Here is a 21229-nt window from a genome sequence, read left to right as displayed (position 1 = left end):
TATGGTAAGAAGCTTGGATTTTATTCTGTCCATTCACTGTTTCTCAAATTGTTATCTCCTATCAGAATCAACTGGGATGTTTGTTAAAAATGTAGATTACTGGGTTCCACGAGCATTTTTAAAAAAGCATCCCAAAGGACTTATTGTACATTCTAAAGTTTGAGAACCACAACTCTAGGCGATAAAGTATTTAGGTTTGCATACAGAGAAAATTATTCTGACTGTAATGAGAAGGCAAAGTGACCTTGGTAAGGAAGACCTCAACCAGAATAGCAGTGCCAATTAAAAAAGAAACTATAAATGCATACCATCTGACATGAGAAGGCAAGAACCAAGTGTCATCAAAGCTGACTCCCAAGTTTCTTTATGGCTTGATTGGCTTGGTGGAGACATTCAAGACAAATGTAAGCCGAAGAGTAGGTTTGGGAAGGAGAGAAGGATGTAAGCACTATTTTGCACACGTGTTTGATGAGGTATCCAAATGGAAATGCCAAGCAGGTAGTAGAATACGCAGGTATAAAGCTAAGAAATGAGGTCTAGACTAGACATATTATAAATCCAGACACCTTTAGTATGTGTAATTGGTGAAGCCTGTGATTTGAAAAGGAAACCCTGGTGGCATAGTAAAAGAAGTCCCACAAAGGCGACCGCGATGGTACCGCAAACAAACAAAATGAAAAATCAAGTCATAAAACTACCTTGTATGTAAGTTCATTGACTCATTCTGAGTGGCCCAGGATAGACAGCCCTGATGGGGACTGCAGTGGGGGAGCTAGGAGGCTAAGGGAGTCAAGCGATACCTAATCACTCGCTGGATGACATTCCGGTAACGCAGCCTATCAGCCTGAATGTGAGGGTTACACATAGCCTTCTTCAGCTCCTTTACCACGTCCTCCGAGCCAAGGTAAGGCATCTTCTCGAACAGTCACGGGGTAGTTCCCACAAATCCTACCCAGGTAACTCGTGCTCCTGGCCCTTGATGTGGGCACCTGCGTAAAAAAAAGTCAGTCAGCGAAGAAACTGAAGGCGTGACGCCGCCCGAACCTTGGCTACCCCAGGTCCCGAACCCTGGTTCTCGGCCATTCAACCCTCTTCCCTCCCCGGAAAGCCACACTCCAGGCCTTTCAGGCCCTTCCCCCGACCTCCAAGCTAGTCCGCTCCGCCCATACATCTCTGAACCCGCAAAGACGGCCTTTGGGCCCTCCGCCCGATTTCCAACCCCACCGCCGACCGCCCGGAGAGCCTCCTCCCCAGCTCCAGCCTTTCTTGCGCCCACGCGTGGTTGTCGTTACCGATGGGCCCAAGCAGGCTTTTCCGGAAGTCCCGCCCCTTAGCCGAGCGACTACACACAGCAGCTGCCATTCACCCTCTCCCTGCGAGCAGGGAGCTGAGCCTACACCCCGACCTCAGGGCGCCCTTCCCCCAACCTTTCACCTCAAGGCGCAGCCGCCAACTCCCTGTGATGGGCAATCGGAAATCGGCTACTCCGGCCTGTCTCCGCCCAGAAGCGCGCGCTTTGAGTGCCGGGCCGAGCCCTTGCTCCCGCGCGGTTGGCAGTCGTGGTCTTTCGACTGTCTTTCTCGGTTTAGGATCCCGCCGGAGCCCCTATGGGCACGGCTACTTCCTTCTTTCTACCCACTCTAATAACTTCTTTATCCACTATGCTGGCTTTGCCTTAGGATTCCTAGCCTTGTTCCTGCCCCAGCTTGACTTTTTTCGAGGCGCCGTTGGGGAAGCCTCACGCGGGAGCCCTGTCCCCATGAAGATCCCACTGGTAACTCTACAGCTCCGTCACCATGAACGGGGTCCTGATTGCCCATACCCCCATCGCTGTGGACTTCTGGAGCCTGCGCCGGGCTGGTTCCGCGCGGCTTTTCTTCTTGTCCCACATGCACTCGGACCACACCGTGGGCCTGTCTAGCACCTGGGCCCGGCCCCTCTACTGCTCCCCAGTCTCTGCCCACCTCTTGCATCGTCGCCTGCAGGTATGGGGGGCTGGAGTCGGTCCCCGTAGAGCTGGGCCAGGCATCTGGGGAACTCCAAACTCAAGGGCAGAGACTTTGGGGAAGAAGGATATATGTCACTGCCTTGGAGCCTAACCGAGTGGGAACCAGGAGGACTGATTTTCCAAATTCGGGAGTTGTTTAAACCCAGAAGTGCACCTTTAGGATAGGAGTGTAGCTTCCAACCGGCCAACTTGGATATTTCAGCTGTAAACTGGGGAGATCTTTTAGTCCCGTTGAGGACTATTCCACACTTTTCACATAAACTAGGCCTGTGTTTCCCAAACTTGCCTCATCTTGAGAATCCACCTAACGTGCTGGTTAAATATACAGATTCTCCAAGCCTTTCTTCGCCCTCACATCCCATCTGATTCAGTAGATATGGCTGATACGGGTCTTGGAAATTTGGCTGGAATTTTTCAAATCAAGTGGCCTAAGGGATTATTATGATGAGAGAAGCTTGGGAATCAACCACTGCACTTTTCTGAACTCAAAGGGTGGGGTGGAAAGAGGGAGAAGGGAGGACTCATTGCTTGAGATCCCTCATTACAGCTCTTGCCCCAGGGAGTCTCAGGATTTGGTCAGCTTCCCCTGATTCAGAAAAGGGAGGTATCAGGGAGGAGAGTCGGTGGTCACTGGGATAACCAGCTGTTTCCTCAGGTACCTAAGCAGTGGATCCGAGCCCTGGAGGTTGGTGAGAGCCACGTACTGCCTCTAGATGAAATTGGGCAAGAGACCATGACTGTAACCCTCATCGATGCCAATCACTGCCCTGGCTCTGTCATGTTTCTCTTTGAAGGATACTTTGGAACCATCCTCTACACAGGTGGGTCTCCTGAGGGGTCCCTCCCACTTTCCCAGCATACATACTACTTTTTTTGAGCAGCCTTAACTCATCATAGAAGTCAGGAGACTGTCTGGTTTCTTCTCAAATAAGAACAGTGACCCTTTCTCAATTTCCCACTAGTAGAATAATTAAAAAACAGGAGCAGAATGGGGAAATTTCCACAAAGAAGGTGTACACAAAGAAGCCCAGTGCCTAACCAGATGATGGTTTTTCCATAGGCCAGTAAACAAATGCCCATCTGTTGTTGGTGTTGGGAGAGGCTTGTCTTCTATTCTTTTGACTTTTGTCTCTGGTTGTCACAGTGACCACACTGTCTCCTCCCTGATACTTCCTGGAGCAGGGACTGTCCCTTTCCTGAATCAGGGAAACCTGACTGGATCCTGAGACTCCCCTGGAACAGAAGCTCTTATGGGGATTCCCAAGCAATCCTCTGCCTCTCTTATATTGTTCTTCCAGGTGATTTTCGATATATACCATCCATGCTAAAGGAGCCGGCCCTGAGATTGGGGAAGCAGATCCATACCTTATACCTAGACAACACCAATTGCAACCCAGCCCTGATTCTTCCTTCCCAACAAGAAGCTACCCGCCAGATTATCGAACTCATTCAGAAGTACCCACAACATAATATAAAGATCGGTGAGTGATTTCTGTTCCTTTTCCTTACCCATAGCCAGTAAATCTAGGTTCTTTAAGGGTTCTCACATCTTTCAAGTCTTTGTACAGATCTCACCTCCTCCATAAAGCCTACCCTGATCGCTTTATTTAAAACAACCTGCCTGCCATCCCCCACCCCCACATTCCTAACTCCTGACCCCCTATATAGTTTCATTTTCTGTCTTTTTTGTAGCACTCGTTACTTTCCAATATACACTATCCATCTTGTTTTAATGTGTTGCTACACACAAACACTCCCTCCCCACCCCCACATATGCAGCTGTAAATTTCTTGAGCTTATGGATGAAGGTGGGAAGGAGCTTTTATGTTTATGGTGTTGAGAAGCGGCAGCCAGTGTGACAGGAATATAGTGGGTGAAGGGGAGAGTTTCGGGAGAAGAGGCTAAAGATGCAGGTGGGACTGGACCAAAGAGTGCTTGTAAGCCATGTCGAACTTGTTCCTATTGAAGGGATTTCAGTAGGAGAGTGACAAGATTGCACTCCTCACCTTACAATGTGTTACAAAATTTACGTGTTCATTATATTCTGTTTTTATTGTCTGTCTCCTCCCTGCTAGAATGAAAGCTCCATGATGGCAGCGCTCTTTGTTTTACTTATGGATATTTCCCAAATGCCCAGTTAGTGACCGACAGAGGCATTCAAAATATTTGTTATATAAGTGAATGAAATTTATCACAACCTAGAACTTAAATGAGTGTTGTGCTTTCAATTGCATACCTTGAAAAAAACCCACTATGTGCTTATTCTAGTGATTCTACAATGGTACAAAACATTTTTAGGACTTTTTTTTGACAAAGTTGTCTTTTGAGATGGTATATGAAAATCAATTTTTGTTTTAAAAAATACCGTAGATTTAGTTCTAAGTGTTTTTTTTGTAGTTTCCAAAATCATAGTAAGTCCTCAAAAGGAGAAAGATTTGCCACTGTTATGAATATTTTGAAACTCTTCAAGAAGTTTCAAAGAGGGGTTAAACAAAACGAAAACAAAAAACAAAGGCATTGGAAAATGATATAGCCTTCCAAGATGATTACCAAAGTGATTGAGAGATGGCCCCTACTCTCAGGATTCCTTGAATGTTTATGAAGAAATATCAGTCCTATGAGAAGAATGTAACTGATGTCATTGAACTGTACGTGTAGAAATTGTTGAATGGGTGGATGACGTACTATGTATATTTTTACCAAAAATGAATACAAAAAAAAAAAAGATATCAGTCCTAATCAGTTTTTAGCTTTTTAGTGCAGAATTTACCCACCAGAGAAGCCCAGCTGTCCAGAAGGGTGCTGTGGTTGGGGCTTGATTAATTTTGCAAATATTTAATAAGCCCCCTACTGTATTCCAGGTCAGTCAACTTCAGTTTGCAGAAGTTGATAGAAATCTTAATTTCTTCATCTTTGGCTTTAGTGGTTGGTATGTAAATTTGAGTACTAGTTGTATTAAATGGTCTTCCTTGTATGAGTATGGTATTACGGTATCACTGACAGCATTCTACTTCAGGATTGATCTTGAAATGTTCTTTCTGATGATAAATGTGGCACCGTTCCTCTTCAGTTTGTCATTCCCAGCATAGTAGATCATATGATTGTCTGATTCAAAATGGCCAGTACCAGTCCATTTCAGCTCACTAATGCCTAGGATATCGATCTTTATGCATTCTACTTCATTTTTAACAACTTCAATTTTCCTTGATTCATGCTTTGTACATTCCATGTTCCAATTACTTGTGGATGTTTGCAGCTGTTTCTTCTCATCTTGCGTCATGCCACACCAGCAATTTAAGACCTCAAAAGCTTTATTCCATCCACGTAATTAAAGTCAACTCTACTTTGAGGAGACAGCTCTTCCTTAGTCTCTGAGTGCCTTCCAACCTGAGGGGCTCATCTTCCAGCACTATAACAATGTTCCAGTGCTATTCATAAGGTTTTCACAGGCTAGTTTTTTATTTTTCTTGGAAGTAGATTGCTAGTCAGTCTGGAAGCTCTGCTGAAACCTGCTCACCATGGGTGACACTGCTGGAATTTGAAATACCGGTAGTATAGCTTCCAGCATCACCAAACCAAACCCACTGCTGTCGAGTCGATTCTGACTTATAGCGACCCTGTAGGACAGAGTAGAACCACCCCATAGAGTTTCCAAGCAGCATCTGGCAGATTCAAACTGCCGACCTCTTGGTTAGCGGCCGTAGCACTTAACCACGATGCCACCAGGGTTTCCTCCAGCAACATGCAAACCACCACAGTATGACAAACTGACAGACCACTAATGCCAAAAATGAAGAAAATGAAGATTTTTTTACCAAATTCTGCAGTCTGAAGTTGATCAAATATATAATCATGATGCATTGATAATTATTGTGATTGGAATGCAAAAGTTGGAAACAAGAAGGATCAATAGTTGAAAAATGGTGTTGGTGATAGAAATGATGCCAGTGAACACAGGATAGAATTTTGCAAGACCAATGACTTATTCATTGAAAATACCTTTTCTCAACAACATAAACAACAATTATGCACGTGGACCTCACTGGATAGAATACACAGGAATCAAATCAACTACATCTGTGGAAAGAGATGATGGAGAAGTTCAATGTCACTAGTCAGAACAAGGCCAGGGGCCAACTGCAGAGGAGACCATCAGTTGCTCATATTAAGTTCAAGCTGAAGCTGAAGAAAATTAAAACAAGTCCACGACCTTAAGTATAACCCACTTGAATTTAGAGACAGTCTTAAGAATAGATCTGATGCATTGAACGCTAACGACCAAAGACCAGACGAGTTGTGGGATGATATCAAGAATACCATACATGAAGAAAACAAAAGTTTATTAAAAAGACAAGAAAGAAAGAAAAGATCAACATAAATATCAGAAGAGACTCTGAAACTTGGTCTTGAACGCAGAGTAGCTAAAAGTGAATGGAAGAAATGGTGAAGTAAAAGAACTGAACAGATTTCAAAGGACAGCTTGGGAAGAAAAAATAAGGTATTATAATGAAATGTGAAAAGACGTGGAGTTAGAAATCCAAAAGAACATACTCAGCCTTTCTCAAGCTGAAAGAACTGAAGAAAAAATTCAAGCCTCAAGTTACAATATTGATGGATTCTATGGGGAAAATATTAAATGACACAGAAAGCATCAAAAGAAGATGAAAGGCATACACACAGTCACTGTACCAAAAAGAATTGGTCTACATTCAACAGTTCCGTAAGGCAGCATATGATCAAGAACCGATGGTATTGGAGGAAGAAGCCCAAGCTGCATTGAAGGCATTGGCGAAAAACAAGACTCCAGTAATTGATGGAATATGAATTGAGATGTTTCACAGATGGTTGCAATGCTGGAAGTGCTCACTTATCTATGCCAAGAAAATTGGAAAACAGCTTCCTGGTCAACTGACTGAAAGAGGTCCACGTACGGCAGTTGTCGAAAGGTGATCCAATAGAACGCGGCAACTGTCGAACAATTTCATTAATGTCACATGCAAGAAAAATTTTGCTGAAGATCATGCAAAAGCAGTTGCAGCAGTACATCGACAGGACTACCAGAAATTCAAGCCAGATTCCGAAGAGGACATAGAAGGAAGGATATCATTGCTAATGTCAGATGCATCTTGGCTGAAAGCAGGGGATACCAGAAGGATGTTTACCTGTGTGGTTTGTTTACTACACAAAGGCATTCGACTGTGTGGATCTTAGCAAATTATGGATAACATTTTGAAGAATGGAAGTCCCAGAACACCTAATTGTGCTCATGTAGAACCTGTACATAAACCAAGAAGCAGTTGTTTGAACAGAACATGGGGATACTCTGTGGTTTAAAGTCAGGAAAGGTGTGCATCAGGGTAATATCCTTTCACAGTACTTAGTCTGTATGCTGAGCAGATAATCTGAGAAGGTGGACTGTGTGAAGAAGAACACGGCATCAGGATTGAAGGAAAACTCATTATCTACCTGTAATATGCAGATGACACAACTGTGCTTGCTGAAAGCGAAGAGGACTCAAAGCACTTACTGATGAAGATCAAAGACTCCAGCCTTGAATATGGATTACACCTCAACATAGAGAAAAGAAAAATCCTCACAACTGGACCAATAAGCAACATCATGATAAATGGAGAAAAGGTTGAAGTTATCAAAGATTTAATTTTACGTGGATCCACAGTCCGTGGAAGCAGCAGTCAAAAAATCAACTGATGCATTGCATTGGGCAAGTCTGCTGCAAAAGATCTCTTTAAAGTGTTAAAAAACAAAGATGTCACTTTAAGGACTAAGGTGTGCCTTGCCCGGGCCATGGTATTTTTAATCACCTCGTACGCATGTGAAAGCTGGACAATGAATAAGGAAGACAGAAGAAGAATTGATGCATTTTGAATTGCGCTGTTGGCAAAGATTATTGAATACACTGTGGACTGCCAGGATAATGAACAAATCTGTCTTGGAAGAAGTACAGCCAGAATGCTCCTTAGAAACGAGGATGGCGAGACTTCATCTGACATACTTTGGGCATGTTATTAGGAGGGACCAGTCCCTGCAGGACATCATGTTTGATAAAGTCAGGGGTTGGCAAAAAAAGAGAAAGAAGACCCTCAGTGAGATGGATTGACACAGTGGCTGCAACAATGGACTCAAAACATTAAGAACCGATGGTATCGAAGGAAGAAGTCCAAGCTGCACTGAAGGCATTGGCGAAAAACAAGACTTCAGGAATTAATGGAACACAAATTGAGATGTTTATGATTATGAGGATAGTGCAGGTCCGGGCTGTGTTTCGTTCTATTGTACATAGGGTTGCTATAAATCAGAACCCACTCGATGGTACCTAACAACAACAACAAAAGAAATATAAGTTCTTTTCAGGAGTTTACAGTTTGCTTGTGGACTTGAGACTTTCAGAAAAGGTCTGAATAAAACTATTAAACAACATCTGTTCCTCCTATTACCATAAGCTTTACCCAAATTCTGATCTTCATTTCTTTCTATATAAGTATTGGGCCTTCTAACTGGGACTTCTGCTTCCAGCTCCTTGTCATCCAAGCCATTGAAAAACACTGCTGCTGCATTATCTTTTTTCTAAAGCTCTGCTCTGATGATATTTTTCCATGATTAGGATCTTTCATTTTCTCCTGTAGCCTACAGACTTCTTATTCTGACACCCAGAATCCTCCCGTATGTGGCCCAGGCAAAGGTTTTTGGCCTAGTATTTCATCTTTCTTTCTACCCATGGTTCAGTCCAACTGGGATGATCACCATTCCACCAATACACCCAGATCTTCCTAGCCTCTGTAATTTTGTTCATACTAAGCCTCTATGCTGCATTTGACAACTGTTTATCTCCTGTGCTTCAAACAGGTTTGTCCAGCTGTTCACTTGATATCTACCCCAGATATACCAGATAACTCAAACATAACACATCCAAAACTGAACTCATCATTCTATTCTTCAACCTATTCTTTGTCCTGAATTCTGAGTCTCCATCAATGACACTGCCTTCATCAGCCCAGTCTTCCCAACTAGAGATCTTGGAGTCATTCTTATTGTCCTTCTCCTTCATATCTTCTTACTTACTCAATCTTACCTATTTTGCCTCCTATAATATTTTTTCAATCCATTTCCTTTGTTCTCTCCCTGTTGTTGTATTAGCTGTCGTCAAGTCAGTCCTAAACTCATGTCGACCCCAGGCACAATGCAATGAAACACAGCCCAGTCCTGTGCCATCCCCGTAATCTGTTGTGATCCATAGAGTTTTCATTGGCTCATTTTCTGGTGGTTCAGTGGTAGTATTCTCACCTTCCATGCGGAGGCCTGGGCTCAGTTCCCAGCCAATGCACCTCATGCAGAGACGCCACGATCCGTCAGTGGAGGCTGGGGTGTTGCGATGATGGTGACCAGGTTTTAGCAGAGTTTCCAGATTAAGATGGACTAGGGAGAAAGGCCTGGTGATCTACTTCTAAAAATCTATCCCTGTTAAACCAAAAAAGACTTTCCATGTCTATAATCTTTACGGGAGCAGACTGCCACATCTTTCCCTGCAGAGTGGCTGGTGGGTTCAAACCACCATCCTTTGGTTAGCAGTTGAGTGTTTAACCAATGTGCCACCAGGGCTCCTCTATCTCTATTAACCAAACAAACAAACAAAAAAATACCCAAACCCGTTCCCACTGAGCTGATTCCAACTCAGCTTTATCCTCTTGCTATGACAGCCTTTGGCCTTTCTGCCTTCAGCTGTGTTCTGTTTTTGTAACATGTATGTATATTTTTCTCATTCAAAAATTTGTACACGTATTGTTTTGTGACATTGGTTGCAATCCCCACAATATGACAGCACTCTCCCTTTCTATCCCAAGTTCCTCCTATCCATTTGTCCAGTTTTCTTGTCCCTTCCTGTCTTGTCTTGCTTTTGAGCATGAGTTGCCCATTTGGCCTTGTATGCTTGCCTGGACTAGGAAGTACGTTCCACACATGTGCTATCATATGCTTTATAGGCCTGTCTAATCTTTGTCTGAGAAATGGTCTTTGGGAGTGATTTCAGTTCTGAGTTAGTAGAATGTCTGAGGACCATAGTCTCGGGAGTTCTTCCAGTCTCTGTCAGACTGATAATTCTGGTCTTTTTTCATGAATTTGAATTTTGTTCTATATCTTTCTCCCCGTGTCCAGAACTCTCTGTTGTGACCCCTGTTAGAGTGGTTGGTGGTGGTAGCCGGGTACCATCTAGTTCTGGGCTCAAGCTGGTAAGCTCTGGTTCATGTGGTTGTTTAGCCCTTTAGGTTAGTATTTCCCTTGTGTCTTTGGTTTTCTTCATATTTTATTGTTTTAGGTGAAAGTTTGCATAGCAGATTAGATTCTCATTTAAGGACTTTTATACAAATCGTTCCATTACATTGGTTACATTTTTCACAATGTGTCAACAGTCTCGTTATTTCCATTCTGTTTTGATTAATCTAGAATCCCCATTCCTCCTTAGCTTCTTATCTTTTAGGATAAATGTTGACCATTTGGTCTCATATAGTTGATTACTTAGGGAGCATAGTACTCATGGGTGGTATTGTTTATTTTATAAGCCAGTTTGTTATTTGGATGAAAGGTAACCCACTGGGAGTGGCTTTAGTTCCAGCAGCTATGTTCTTTTTTTTGTCAGACTTTCACAGAGCCACTGAATGATTCATCCAAAATGCAGACCTGACAGGCCATTTTTCTGCTTCACACCTTCAATGGCTACCCTTCATTTAACACCAAGCTCCTTAGCAGGGCAGATGCCCAGCCCAGTGCCGTTGAGTCGATTCCGACTCATAGGCCCTCTATTATGGTCCTTGCCTACCTCTCTAGTGCCATATCTCCCCAATCCTTTCTTTGTACTTCAGTAGCACCAAACTCACTCCTCTCGAAATGTTCAGCACCCTCTTCCTTTGCCAGGTTAACTGACCCATTCTTCATGATGTAGCTCAGTTCTCATTTTTGGGAAACTTTCCCTAACACCATCAACTGGTAGATGGTTTTCTTCTGTGCCCTTGTAATACTGTGTGCGTGTCTCTGACATTGTCCTTAACCACATTGTGTCCCCATGCAGATTGTATTTCTTTTTTTTAAGTTTTTTTTGTTGTGTTTTTAGTAAAAGTTTACACAGCAAATTAGGTTCCCACTTGACAATTTCTGCATAGATTTTCCAGCAACATTAGTTACATTTTTTACAATGTAGCAACACTGTTTAATTATAATCTGGTTGTTCTGTTTTCAGTACTCTAGTTTCCCTGCCTCATTATCTTCTCATCTTTGCTTTAGAGTAATTGTTGACCTTTTGGTCTCATATACGTGGTTTTTTAATGGAGCACAGTACTCACAGTTTATTTTGTGTGCCAATCTGTTTTTTCGCTAAAAGGTGATTTTGGGATGGTTTTGGTTCAAGGTTTAAAGAATATTTCAGGGTGATAGTCTCAGTGAGTCTTCCACTCGGAATTGGTCTAGTCTCAGTGAGTCTTCCACTCACAGTTGGTCCAGTAAGTATGGATTTTATAAGAATTTGAGTTCTGTTCCATGTTTTTTCTCCTGTTCTGTCAGGGTCCATCTATAGTGGCCCTGATCAGAATGGTCGGTAGTGGTAGCCAGGCACCATCTAGTTCTTCTAGTCTCAGAGTAGATGAGCCTACGGCTCAGGTAGGCTTTTAACTCTGTAGACTAATTTTTTCTCTGTGACTTTGGTGTCCTTCTTTCTCTTTTGCTCCTAGTGAGTAGAGGCCAATAGATGTCTCTTAGATAGCTGCTCACAAGCTTTTAAGACCCCAGATGCTACTCGCCTCACTAGGATGCAGAACAGGAACTTCGTGATGCCATTTGACTGAATTGTCCTGTGAGACTAAGGCCCTAAGCTTTCAAACTCAGAAAACCATTTTCACAAGGTGTTTGGTTAGATCTGAAAACTATCTGTCATGTATTCTCTATGAATGTGTATGTATGCACACACGTATCTACACATACATATAGATACTTCTGTGTGCACAAATGTACTCATTTTACCTACCCATATATGTGTAAATGCCTATATACCTACATGTGATCATACATTCATTTTTTGTTTATTATCGATGTTGTCGCCAAACTATGTCTATCATATTCTTTAGCACAAGCATGCTTTTCTCTTGTGAGTGTCTTAATGGCATCATTTACTTTGGTCTAGCTGTGCTCGTTACACCCATATTCTGTGTTACTTTTCTCATTTCCAGAAATAACAAGTATCTACACTCTCGAGTGATTCCCCCCTCCCCCACCCATCCCTGGGAACTACCAATGAACATTGGTCTCTGTATATGTATCTGTTCTTGTCTTGTTATAAAAGTGGGATCATACAATATTTACCCTTATGTGATTGACTTATTTCACTCAGCATTATATCCTCTACATCCATCCATGTTAAAATGTTTCCCACAATCATCATTGTTCTTCATGATGTTTAGTGTTCATTGTATGTATGTACCACACTTTCCTTATCCATTCATCCATCGAAGGGCACTTAAGCTGTTTCCAGTTTTTTGCTATTGTAATACTGCAGTGAACGTAGGTGTAGCAGATTGTACTTCTAGAGGACTGAGACTTCTTGTTTTTTGTCTTCACAGTGCCTGACACTTGGTAGATGCCTTCCTCTTTGAACTGAATGAGTGAGTGGCTTCTGCATGTCGCCCCCCACCACTCTCATATATCTCAGCTCAAATGCCACCACTTCTGTGATATACTCCCTGATTGGCCCATGAGTTTTATGCATTTTTGTTAAACATTGGTTGATTTATTAGGATTCCCTAGTAGCTTGATTCTGTTCCTCCTCTCACTTCCTCTAATCCTTTTAACATAACTCAGGACTCTACAGCCTGGGAAAGGAGTCTCTGCTGGAGCAGCTGGCCCTGGAGTTTCGAACATGGGTGGTGTTGAGTCCTCGGCGCCTGGAGTTGGTGCAGCTGCTGGGTCTGGCAGATGTATTCACAGTGGACGAGAATGCTGGCCGCATCCATGCCGTGGATCGTACGGAGATCTGCCGTTCCACCATGCTGCACTGGAACCGGACCCACCCTACCATTGCTATCCTTCCCACAAGCCGGAAAATCCACATCTCCCACCCTGATATCCACATCATCCCTTACTCTGACCATTCCTCCTACTCTGAGCTTCGTGCCTTTGTGGCAGCGCTGAAGCCTTGCCAGGTGGTGCCCATTGTCAGTGGACAGCCTTGTAGGCGCTACTTTCAGGACAGCCTGAGCCCCAGGCTCCCTATGCCCTTGGTTCCAGCCTCTGTGCGACGATACATGAGTTTCTCCTCTAGAAAACAGAGCTTCCTGTGGCTGCTAAAAAGGAGGCTAAAGAAGCCGAGAACCCAGGGTGTTGTGTTTGAATCCCTTGAAGAAAATGCTGATCAATGTCAACCTGACAGGAACTCAAAGGTCAAGAAAGAAAACCTTTCTCCCCAGCCTGGGAACCCTGAGCAGCAGCCCTCCCTCTGTACTTTACGGATCAAGGAGCAGTTGTTGCCAGACCTCTACAGCAAAGAATGGGATGGGTTAGTCCCTTTCTCTGAGTCTCAGGGGATGGCAACTGTGGTGACTGCCCCCTTGGGCTTGTCGGTGCAGTTAAGGTCTACAGATGAGGAGTTTACCTCTTCAAAAACTGGGGAAGAAATTGGTTTAGGGCCCCACTTGGTACCCAGTGGAGACAATGATGGCCCAGCAACCACAAGGAACCAGAGCACTTGGATGGGCCAGAAGCCTCTTCAGTCTCCCAGCAGCAGGGCTGCCCCTCTTCTGACTACCAAGTTCAGGGGCCTGGCGCTGAAATACCTCCTGACTCCAGTGAACTTTTTCCAGGCAGAGTTCTCTTCCAGGAGCTTTGACCAGCAAGTGGAAAAATACCATAGAGCCCTCGCTGAAGTACAGAGGAGAGCACAGAATGATCCCCTTGTTTGATCCAGCACTGCGGTTTTGAAGATAGTGAGCGATGGCGCTATTTGTTTTGGGCCTTGCTTTTCTATCTTCCCAGGATCCCTGAGGGCTCACCTGCACCAGCACTTCCCAGTCCCTATGGAATCTTTAGCTTTATAGTTGAGTATGTCTGAAAAGCACTTGTCATAACCCCTTCACAGTATACATGAGTACTTTAAAGGTCCTGAGAAGTCCTGTGGGAACTTAATCTGTTTAATTTTATTTAATCCAGTATTTTTCAAGATTTTTTCAACATGCAGCCCTCTTATATGTGTGCAGAACAGAGATAGAATCAAGGAAGAGCAGATTATTTCGCATTGTTATTTTGTGTGTCATGTCCCATCTGCTGTGTTCCCTTCCCCTTCTTCTTCCCAGACTAAAGTCCCTAGGTAGTTCTATTTTTAAGTTATGAACAAACTGTGGTGCTAGATAGTCAATGTGAGTTGATTAAGTAGTGGCCCAGGCAGCACGTCCCAATCCTGAATGTCACTGACTTGCTGTGACCCCATCCAAGTGATTTCCTGTTACTGCCTCTCGGAGGGAACCGGAAGCAACGAAGAGGCTTTCTTGGATCAGTGGTGAAAAATTCCACCCCTGATTCCGTCGTGAAGGACTACAGTTAGTGTCATGGGTACCCATCGAAGCAGAGCCAGCTGGGGGATAGGCAGCACTCATCAAGGCAGTACCTGTAGCCGAGCTGAACAGTAAGGCTCCCAGCTGTTTGGGGTCCCTGACAATTTGGCTGAAATAAAGTTACAAAAGATCAAATGTGCTGCCAGCTATTCCTCTGATCGTTCACATAGCTGTGATGTTTGTTGCTTCCCCTCTTCCCCCTGGGTTGAGTTGAGTAGGGACCAGGAGCTCACAGCCTGTGTGTTTTCGTATCCAGGGAAGAGACCAGGTTGCCAGCTGGCTGCAGGGGGCGGGAGTGTGCAGTTCTGCCCTGTCCTTCTGCTTCAGACCTGACAAAATGCCAAACCAGTAAGCAGGCCAGCAGATACCACGGCTGTGACGGAAAGGGCTCAGAGAGAGGGCCCAGGCTTGTAGAGCTGGACACGTGAAGAAAAACTGCTTCAGACTGGAGCCACAAACCTTAGAAATGAAGAAGGCTCTGTTCTCGTCTGGGGCTGGTAGGACGAGGGCAGCGGTGTTTTCTACTTTTGGAAGGAGATACGAAGAGTTTAGAAAGCAAAATAAAGTCTTGCTTTTGAGCAGGCTGTACACAGCTCTGTTTCGTCAGTGACCTTGGCTATGAGCCTCCCGTGGGCCTACTAAAAGATGCAGCAGGCGAGTCATATGGTGCAGCAGGAAGACTTGAATCCAGGGCACCCTGGGCCAACTGCTGAAATAGTGGAGCCTCAGTTCCTCATCTGTAAAACAGACTAAAATACCTGCCTCTCATAACTGCCCTGGAGATTAAATAGTTGGTAAAATCCTAGCTCAGTGCCTAGTACATGAATTTTGTTAGCTGACATTGAGTCAGGTCCATCTCATGGCGACCCTGTGCACAAGGAGATGCTTCCTGGTCCTGTGCCATCCTCATGATCAGTTGGGGATAGGACAGTTGTGATCCATAGGATTTTCTTTGGCTGATTTTCAGAAGTAGATTGCCAGGCTTTTCTTCCTGGTCTGTCTTAGTCTAGAAGCTTCGCTGGAATCTGTTCGGTATCATAGCAACACACAAGCTTCAACTGACAGACAGGTGATGGCTGCGTATTAGGTGCACTGGTTGGGAATTGAACGCAGGTCTGCTGTGTGGAAGGTGGGAATTCTACCACTAAACCACCAGTACTTTATTAGCACATGATACCAAAACCATTACCCTTGAGTTGATTCAGACTCACAGCAACCCTATAGGACAGAGTAGAACTGCACCATAAGGTTTCCAAGGAGTGACTGGTGGACTTGAAGTGTCAACCTTTTGGTGAGCAGCCATAGCTCTTAACCACTGCACCAGGGCTCCTAGCACACGATACCCCGTTGCCTTTGAGTTGATTCCGACTCAAATGTTGGTTCTCTTAGCTTCTGGTTCTTTAAAAAATACTATTCTGTATATAAAAAAAGAAACTTTGGAAATCATAAAAATATAAAGAAGAAAAAAGCAATTATTTCTCCATACACATCAATTGATACGTTTTCTTCTAATCTTTTCCTGTGCATGTAAATTTGTCAAGTATTTTTTTTCAAAATTGGGATAATAGTGTGTAAGTTTATATCCTGCATTTTACTTCCTTAACATCTCAAGCATTTCCCCATGTCCTTAAATATTATTCAAAAAAGTCATTTTTAATATTTAAATAATATCCCATCATGTTGGTCGACCTTAGACCATTTCCGTATTGTTCAACATTTTGTATGCTATCTTTTCACAGTTACACATACTACAGTGAGCATCCTTGTGCAGGTATGTTGGCATTTTTCTTTATTTCCTTAGAGTAAGTTACTGGAAGTGGGATTACATTTTTAAGTTCAAGATGCAAATTCTGTCAAATTGCCCTTCAGAAAAGGGTTCCTTACCATCCTTTCTGCAGAAGAGGATAGCATTAAAATACCTCAAAGACTCCTTAAGTTCACATTGTATCATTAGAACGGCACATGTCAACTCATGGAAAATCATCTCGTGTTATGTCAATAAATATTTACTAAGCTGCACAACAAGTCTTAGCCTGACTTCCTCAAGGAGCTTCTAGCAGTCTCACATCTGTGTGACCCAAAGGTGGCTGGGAGAGATATGGTTGTCCTTGGTAGAAGGGCCCCCATATTGGTGTTATCTTCTGGCCACAAGGGAAGGCTGTGTACTTCTGGCATGTGCTGTGTCATACATGTTCCTTGAAGTGGGATTGATATGAATTCAGATGAGGACGTAGAAAGGCTTTGAGGAATTTAGTTGTTGGTGGCATGTTTGTGTTTTAATAATGGAAAAATTCCTTATTGTTCCCCTAAAGTAAATTCACATGGCTTCTTGAAGAGATCAGCAGTTGCTTTACTTGTTTGGTTTTTTAGCTCTCACGTTAAGATGCTGCATAGCGTGTATCTTTAAAACTTATTTTATTTTTAGAATCTAAGAATGATCTTATATATTTATGAAGATCTTGCAAGTTGGGCTTGACGTTATGGGGAAAAGGGGCTCCCTAGAGATCAGTTAATTATTTGTTTCATGATCTGTGGGAAAACTTGTGCTTTTCCACAAGGGGACTTATAGTGGCGTAAGTCTCTTTACAGAAAAATATCTCCCTGGCTGGCTTTGGAGCCCTGGTGGCACAGTGGTTTAGAGATCATCTGTTAGCCAAAAGGTCAGCAGTTCAAATCCACCAACCACTCCTTAGAAACCCTAGGGGGTAGTTCTACTCTGTCCTTTAGGGCCACTATGAGTTGGCAGCAGGTTTGGTTGGCTGGCTTTAGGCAACCATCTTTCATTCCTGGTCCAGACTGCCCTTTGTGGTAGGAAATAGACGATGAGTGAGCCGGCTTGGTCTTTTCTCAAGAAAAGGGATTTGGACCTATGAGCCCTGGTGGTGCAGTGGTTAAGCGCTCAGCCGCTAATCGATAGGTCAGTCGTTCAAACCAACCAGCCGCTCAGTGGGAGAAAGATGTGGCATTCAGCTTCCATAAAGATTACAGCCCTGGAAACACCATGGGGTAATTCTACCCTGTCCTAGAGGGTGGCTATGAGTAGGAATGTGACTTGACACCAGTGGGTTTGGTTTGGTTTGATTTTCTCTATCTCAAGTCCACTCCCAAAGAGATGGTTTTCTGTGCATTCTTGGAGAGAAATCCTCATCTGGGGTCCCATGTGCACATGTCTTTAATGCTATCACTAGTGAGTAGCTGTTAGTCTGTTACCTGCTTTCCACCTTCCACCCTCCCCACCCGTTAGTTGTCATCAAGTTGGCTCCCACTCATGGGCTTTCCACATAAAATAAATGAAATGTTGCCCAGTCCTGCACCATCTTCAAGACACTGGTATGCTCGAGTCCGTTGCTGCAGCCACTGTGTCTTTTGAGTGCCTTGCTCAACTTTCTGCACTACATTGGATAATATTCTGTTGTGATCCGTGGAGTTTTCACTGGCTAATTTTTGGAAGTAGATTGCCAGGCCTTTCTTCCTAGTCTGTCTTAGTCTGGAAGCTCTTCTGAAACCTGTTCACAATAGGTGACCCTGCTGATATTCGAAATACCAGTGGCATAGCTTCCAGCATTATACCAACATGCAAGCCACCACAGTATGACAAACTAACAATTGAGTGGTCAGTCACCACCGCAGCAAGCTGTTTTGTATTGGGTACATGTGCTTCTTCTAGTCTCTTTCCCAGGACTTTCCACCTGCACTGGTGCAGACTGATTCTGCTCCGCCTTATCACCACCTGAATCTATAACTGTTTGTGGGGCTCTCAGAATGATTAAGCTTGTCTTTATTTTGACCGTAATGCTTTTATTTAGCTATACCCTTCCACCGTGGCTATCTTATTCCTAGATGACTTTCTCTTTGAACACATCGTTGACTCAGCCGATCACAGAAAGCACCCAGAATCTTGGGCTTAGTTCTTCTGAACAGATAGCTTATTGAATTATCTTTCAGTCACAGAAAACTTCTGAACTAGCCTTGGGTTAGTCTTGCCCTTAAAATATTTACACATTTAAACACTATTTTATTACAGCTGTCATACCAGTCCCGGCTCCTCTCATAATATATAGTAAATTTGGGGAGTAGAGGATGAAGAGTTTGTGCTGCCCCTGTGCTACAACCCTGTCCTCAATGTGCTCACTGAAAGGTGCGCTCTTGAGGGGCTAAAAAACTTGAGTTAGACTCACTCAAGCTAACCAGCCTTTGCAGAGACAAAGCGTCAGGGTGGAACCAGACTCCTGGTGCTTAGAGTCAGGGTTTGGGGAAAACCTGGCTTCAGGAGGAAAAAAATCTTAATCAGCTCAACTTCTTCAAATTCCCACCCAGCTTCCAAGCTTAAGGAGCCCTGGTGGCACAAATGGTTAAGTGCTCAGCTGCTAAAGGTTGATGGTTCAAACCCCTCCAATGGCTCTGTGGGAGGAAGAAGTGAAGATCTACTTCCATAAAGACTGTTGTTGGGTGCCATCAAGTAGCGACCTCATGTGATAGAGTAGAACTGTAATCTTTACGGGAGCAGATAGCCACGTCTTTCTCTTGCAGAGCCACTGCAAACCACCAACCTTTCAGATAACAGCTGAAAGCTTAACCATTGTGCCGCCAGGGTTCCTTCCGTAAAGATTGCAACCAAGAAAACCCCATGGGGTAGTTTTACTGTCCCATGGGGTTGAATCTACACAATGGCACCTAACAATAACAAAGTTACAGGCTTAATCAGTCCACTTTCTAACTTTGCTCTTGACAGTGGAATAAAAATCTTTCCTTTATTACCTCTTACTAAGAAAACATTTTCTCTACTCGTTAATTTCCAACAACACAAACCATTCAGGATAACATTTTAGTTCTACATAATGCAAGCCTGATCTATCCTTCCAGCCTTTTCTCCCAGGATTCCCCTGTCTGCAAGGCAGTGTGCTGTAGGGAAAGGCATGGAGTTAGATGAGTTGAGTTAGGAATAGAGATCCTGCTGCTTACTAACTGTGTATATAATCTCGGGCAAGTTACTTTTTGGCACCTCAATTTTCTCATCTTTGGAGTGGGAATAATAATGTCTACTCTTAGGGCTTGGAGGGGAATGACATGAGATTAAAGAGGCTAAAGCACTTCACAAATACATCCCATACAATTTTTTTTTCTTTAATAATTTTTATTGTGCTTTAAGTGAAAGTTTACAAAACAAGTCAGTCTCTCACACAAAAACCCATATATACCCTGCTACACACTCCCAATTACTCTCCCCCTAATGAGACAGTCCAGTCTCTCCCTCCACTCTTTCTTTTCGTGTCCATTTCGCCAGCTTCTAACACCCTCCACCCTCTCATCTCCCCTCCAGGCAGGAGATGCCAACATAGTCTCAAGTGTCCACCTGATCCAAGAAGCTCACTCCTCACCAGCATCCCTCTCCAACCCATTGTCCAGTCCAAACCTTGTCTGAAGAGTTGGCTTTGGGAATGGTTCCTGCCCAGGGCCAACAGAAGGTCTGGGGGCCATCACCACTGGGGTCCTTCTACTCTCAGTCAGACCATTAAGTCTGGTCTTTTTACCGGATTTGGGGTCTGCATCCCACTGCTCTCGTGCTCCCTCAGGGGTTCTCTGTTGTGTTCCCTCTCAGGGCAGTCATTGGTTGTAGCCGGGCACCATCTAGTTCTTCTGGTCTCAGGATGCTGTAGTCGCTGGTTCATGTGGCCCTTTGTGTCTCTTGGGCTCATAATCACCTTGTGTCCTTGGTGTTCTTCATTCTCCTTTGATCCAGGTGGGTTGAGACCAGTTGATGCATCTTAGATGAGCCCTGGCAATTTTAACATTTTCTAACTGGCTGTTCACAATCATCGGTCACTTGATTAGTTTCCAAGCCCTATTTTCTACCCTCTAAAAATTGAATTTCTTCCATCCTAAGAAGCATGGGTTCTCTGTAATTTTTTTTTTTCCATAAAGCCAATTCTCCTTTATTCTGCTATTACCTTACTTTTTTTTTTTAATTATCTTAACTTTTATTGAGCTTCAAGTGAACGTTTACAAATCAAGTCAGACTGTCATATATAAGTTTATATACATCTTACTCCGTACTCCCACTTGCTCTCCCCCTAATGAGTCAGCCCTTCCAGTCTCTCCTTTTGTGACAATTTTGCCAGCTTCCAGCTCTCTCTATCCTCCCATCCCCCCTCCAGACAGGAGATGCCAACACAGTCTCAAGTGTCCACCTGATATAATTAGCTCACTCTTCATCAGCATCTCTCTCCTACCCACTGTCCAGTCCCTTTCATCTCTGATGAGTTGTCTTCGGGCATGGTTCCTGTCCTGTGCCAACAGAGGGTTTGGGGACCATGACCGCCGGGATTCCTCTAGTCTCAGTCAGACCATTAAATATGGTCTTTTTATGAGAATTTGGGGTCTACATCCCACTGATCTCCTGCTCCCTCAGGGGTTCTCTATTGTGCTCCCTGTCAGGGCAGTCATCGATTGTGGCCGGGTACCAACTAGTTCTTCTGGTCTCAGGATGATGTAGGTCTCTGGTTCTTGTGGCCCTTTCTGTCTCTTGGGCTCTTAGTTGTCGTGTGACCTTGGTGTTCTTCATTCTCCTTTGCTCCAGGTGGGTTGAGACCAATTGATGCATCTTAGATGGCCGCTTGTT

The 21229-nt window shown here is 43.9% G+C and overlaps 2 protein-coding genes across 6 annotated transcripts in view; one reads left to right on the top strand and one right to left on the bottom strand.

The window, feature by feature from the left end:
- The window catches only part of AP4B1 (adaptor related protein complex 4 subunit beta 1), a 17342-nt gene extending 15934 nt beyond the window's left edge, over positions 1-1408 (bottom strand). Inside the window, exons 1-2 of one of the 5 annotated variants that reach the window (XM_064282397.1) lie at positions 1293-1408; positions 801-989 (exon numbers count right to left, since the gene is read on the bottom strand). In XM_064282397.1, coding sequence (XP_064138467.1) covers positions 801-913 — 113 coding nt within the window. In that variant the 5' untranslated portion in view covers positions 914-989; positions 1293-1408. The other 4 variants (XM_064282396.1, XM_064282395.1, XM_064282398.1 and 1 more) reach the window with 4 other exon arrangements.
- DCLRE1B (DNA cross-link repair 1B) lies at positions 1217-21229 on the top strand. The gene is made up of 4 exons (XM_003409417.4): positions 1217-1985; positions 2664-2829; positions 3307-3489; positions 12866-21229. The coding sequence occupies exons 1-4, from the start codon at positions 1797-1799 to the stop codon at positions 13960-13962; spliced, it is 1635 nt and encodes a 544-aa protein (XP_003409465.2). The 5' UTR covers positions 1217-1796; the 3' UTR covers positions 13963-21229.

Source organism: Loxodonta africana, chromosome 3 (genome assembly GCF_030014295.1).
Source record: "Loxodonta africana isolate mLoxAfr1 chromosome 3, mLoxAfr1.hap2, whole genome shotgun sequence".
In the NCBI taxonomy this organism is placed as follows: domain Eukaryota; kingdom Metazoa; phylum Chordata; class Mammalia; order Proboscidea; family Elephantidae; genus Loxodonta; species Loxodonta africana.
The sequence above is the reverse complement of the archived record's forward strand: the minus strand, read 5'-3'. Positions and strand labels throughout refer to the sequence as shown.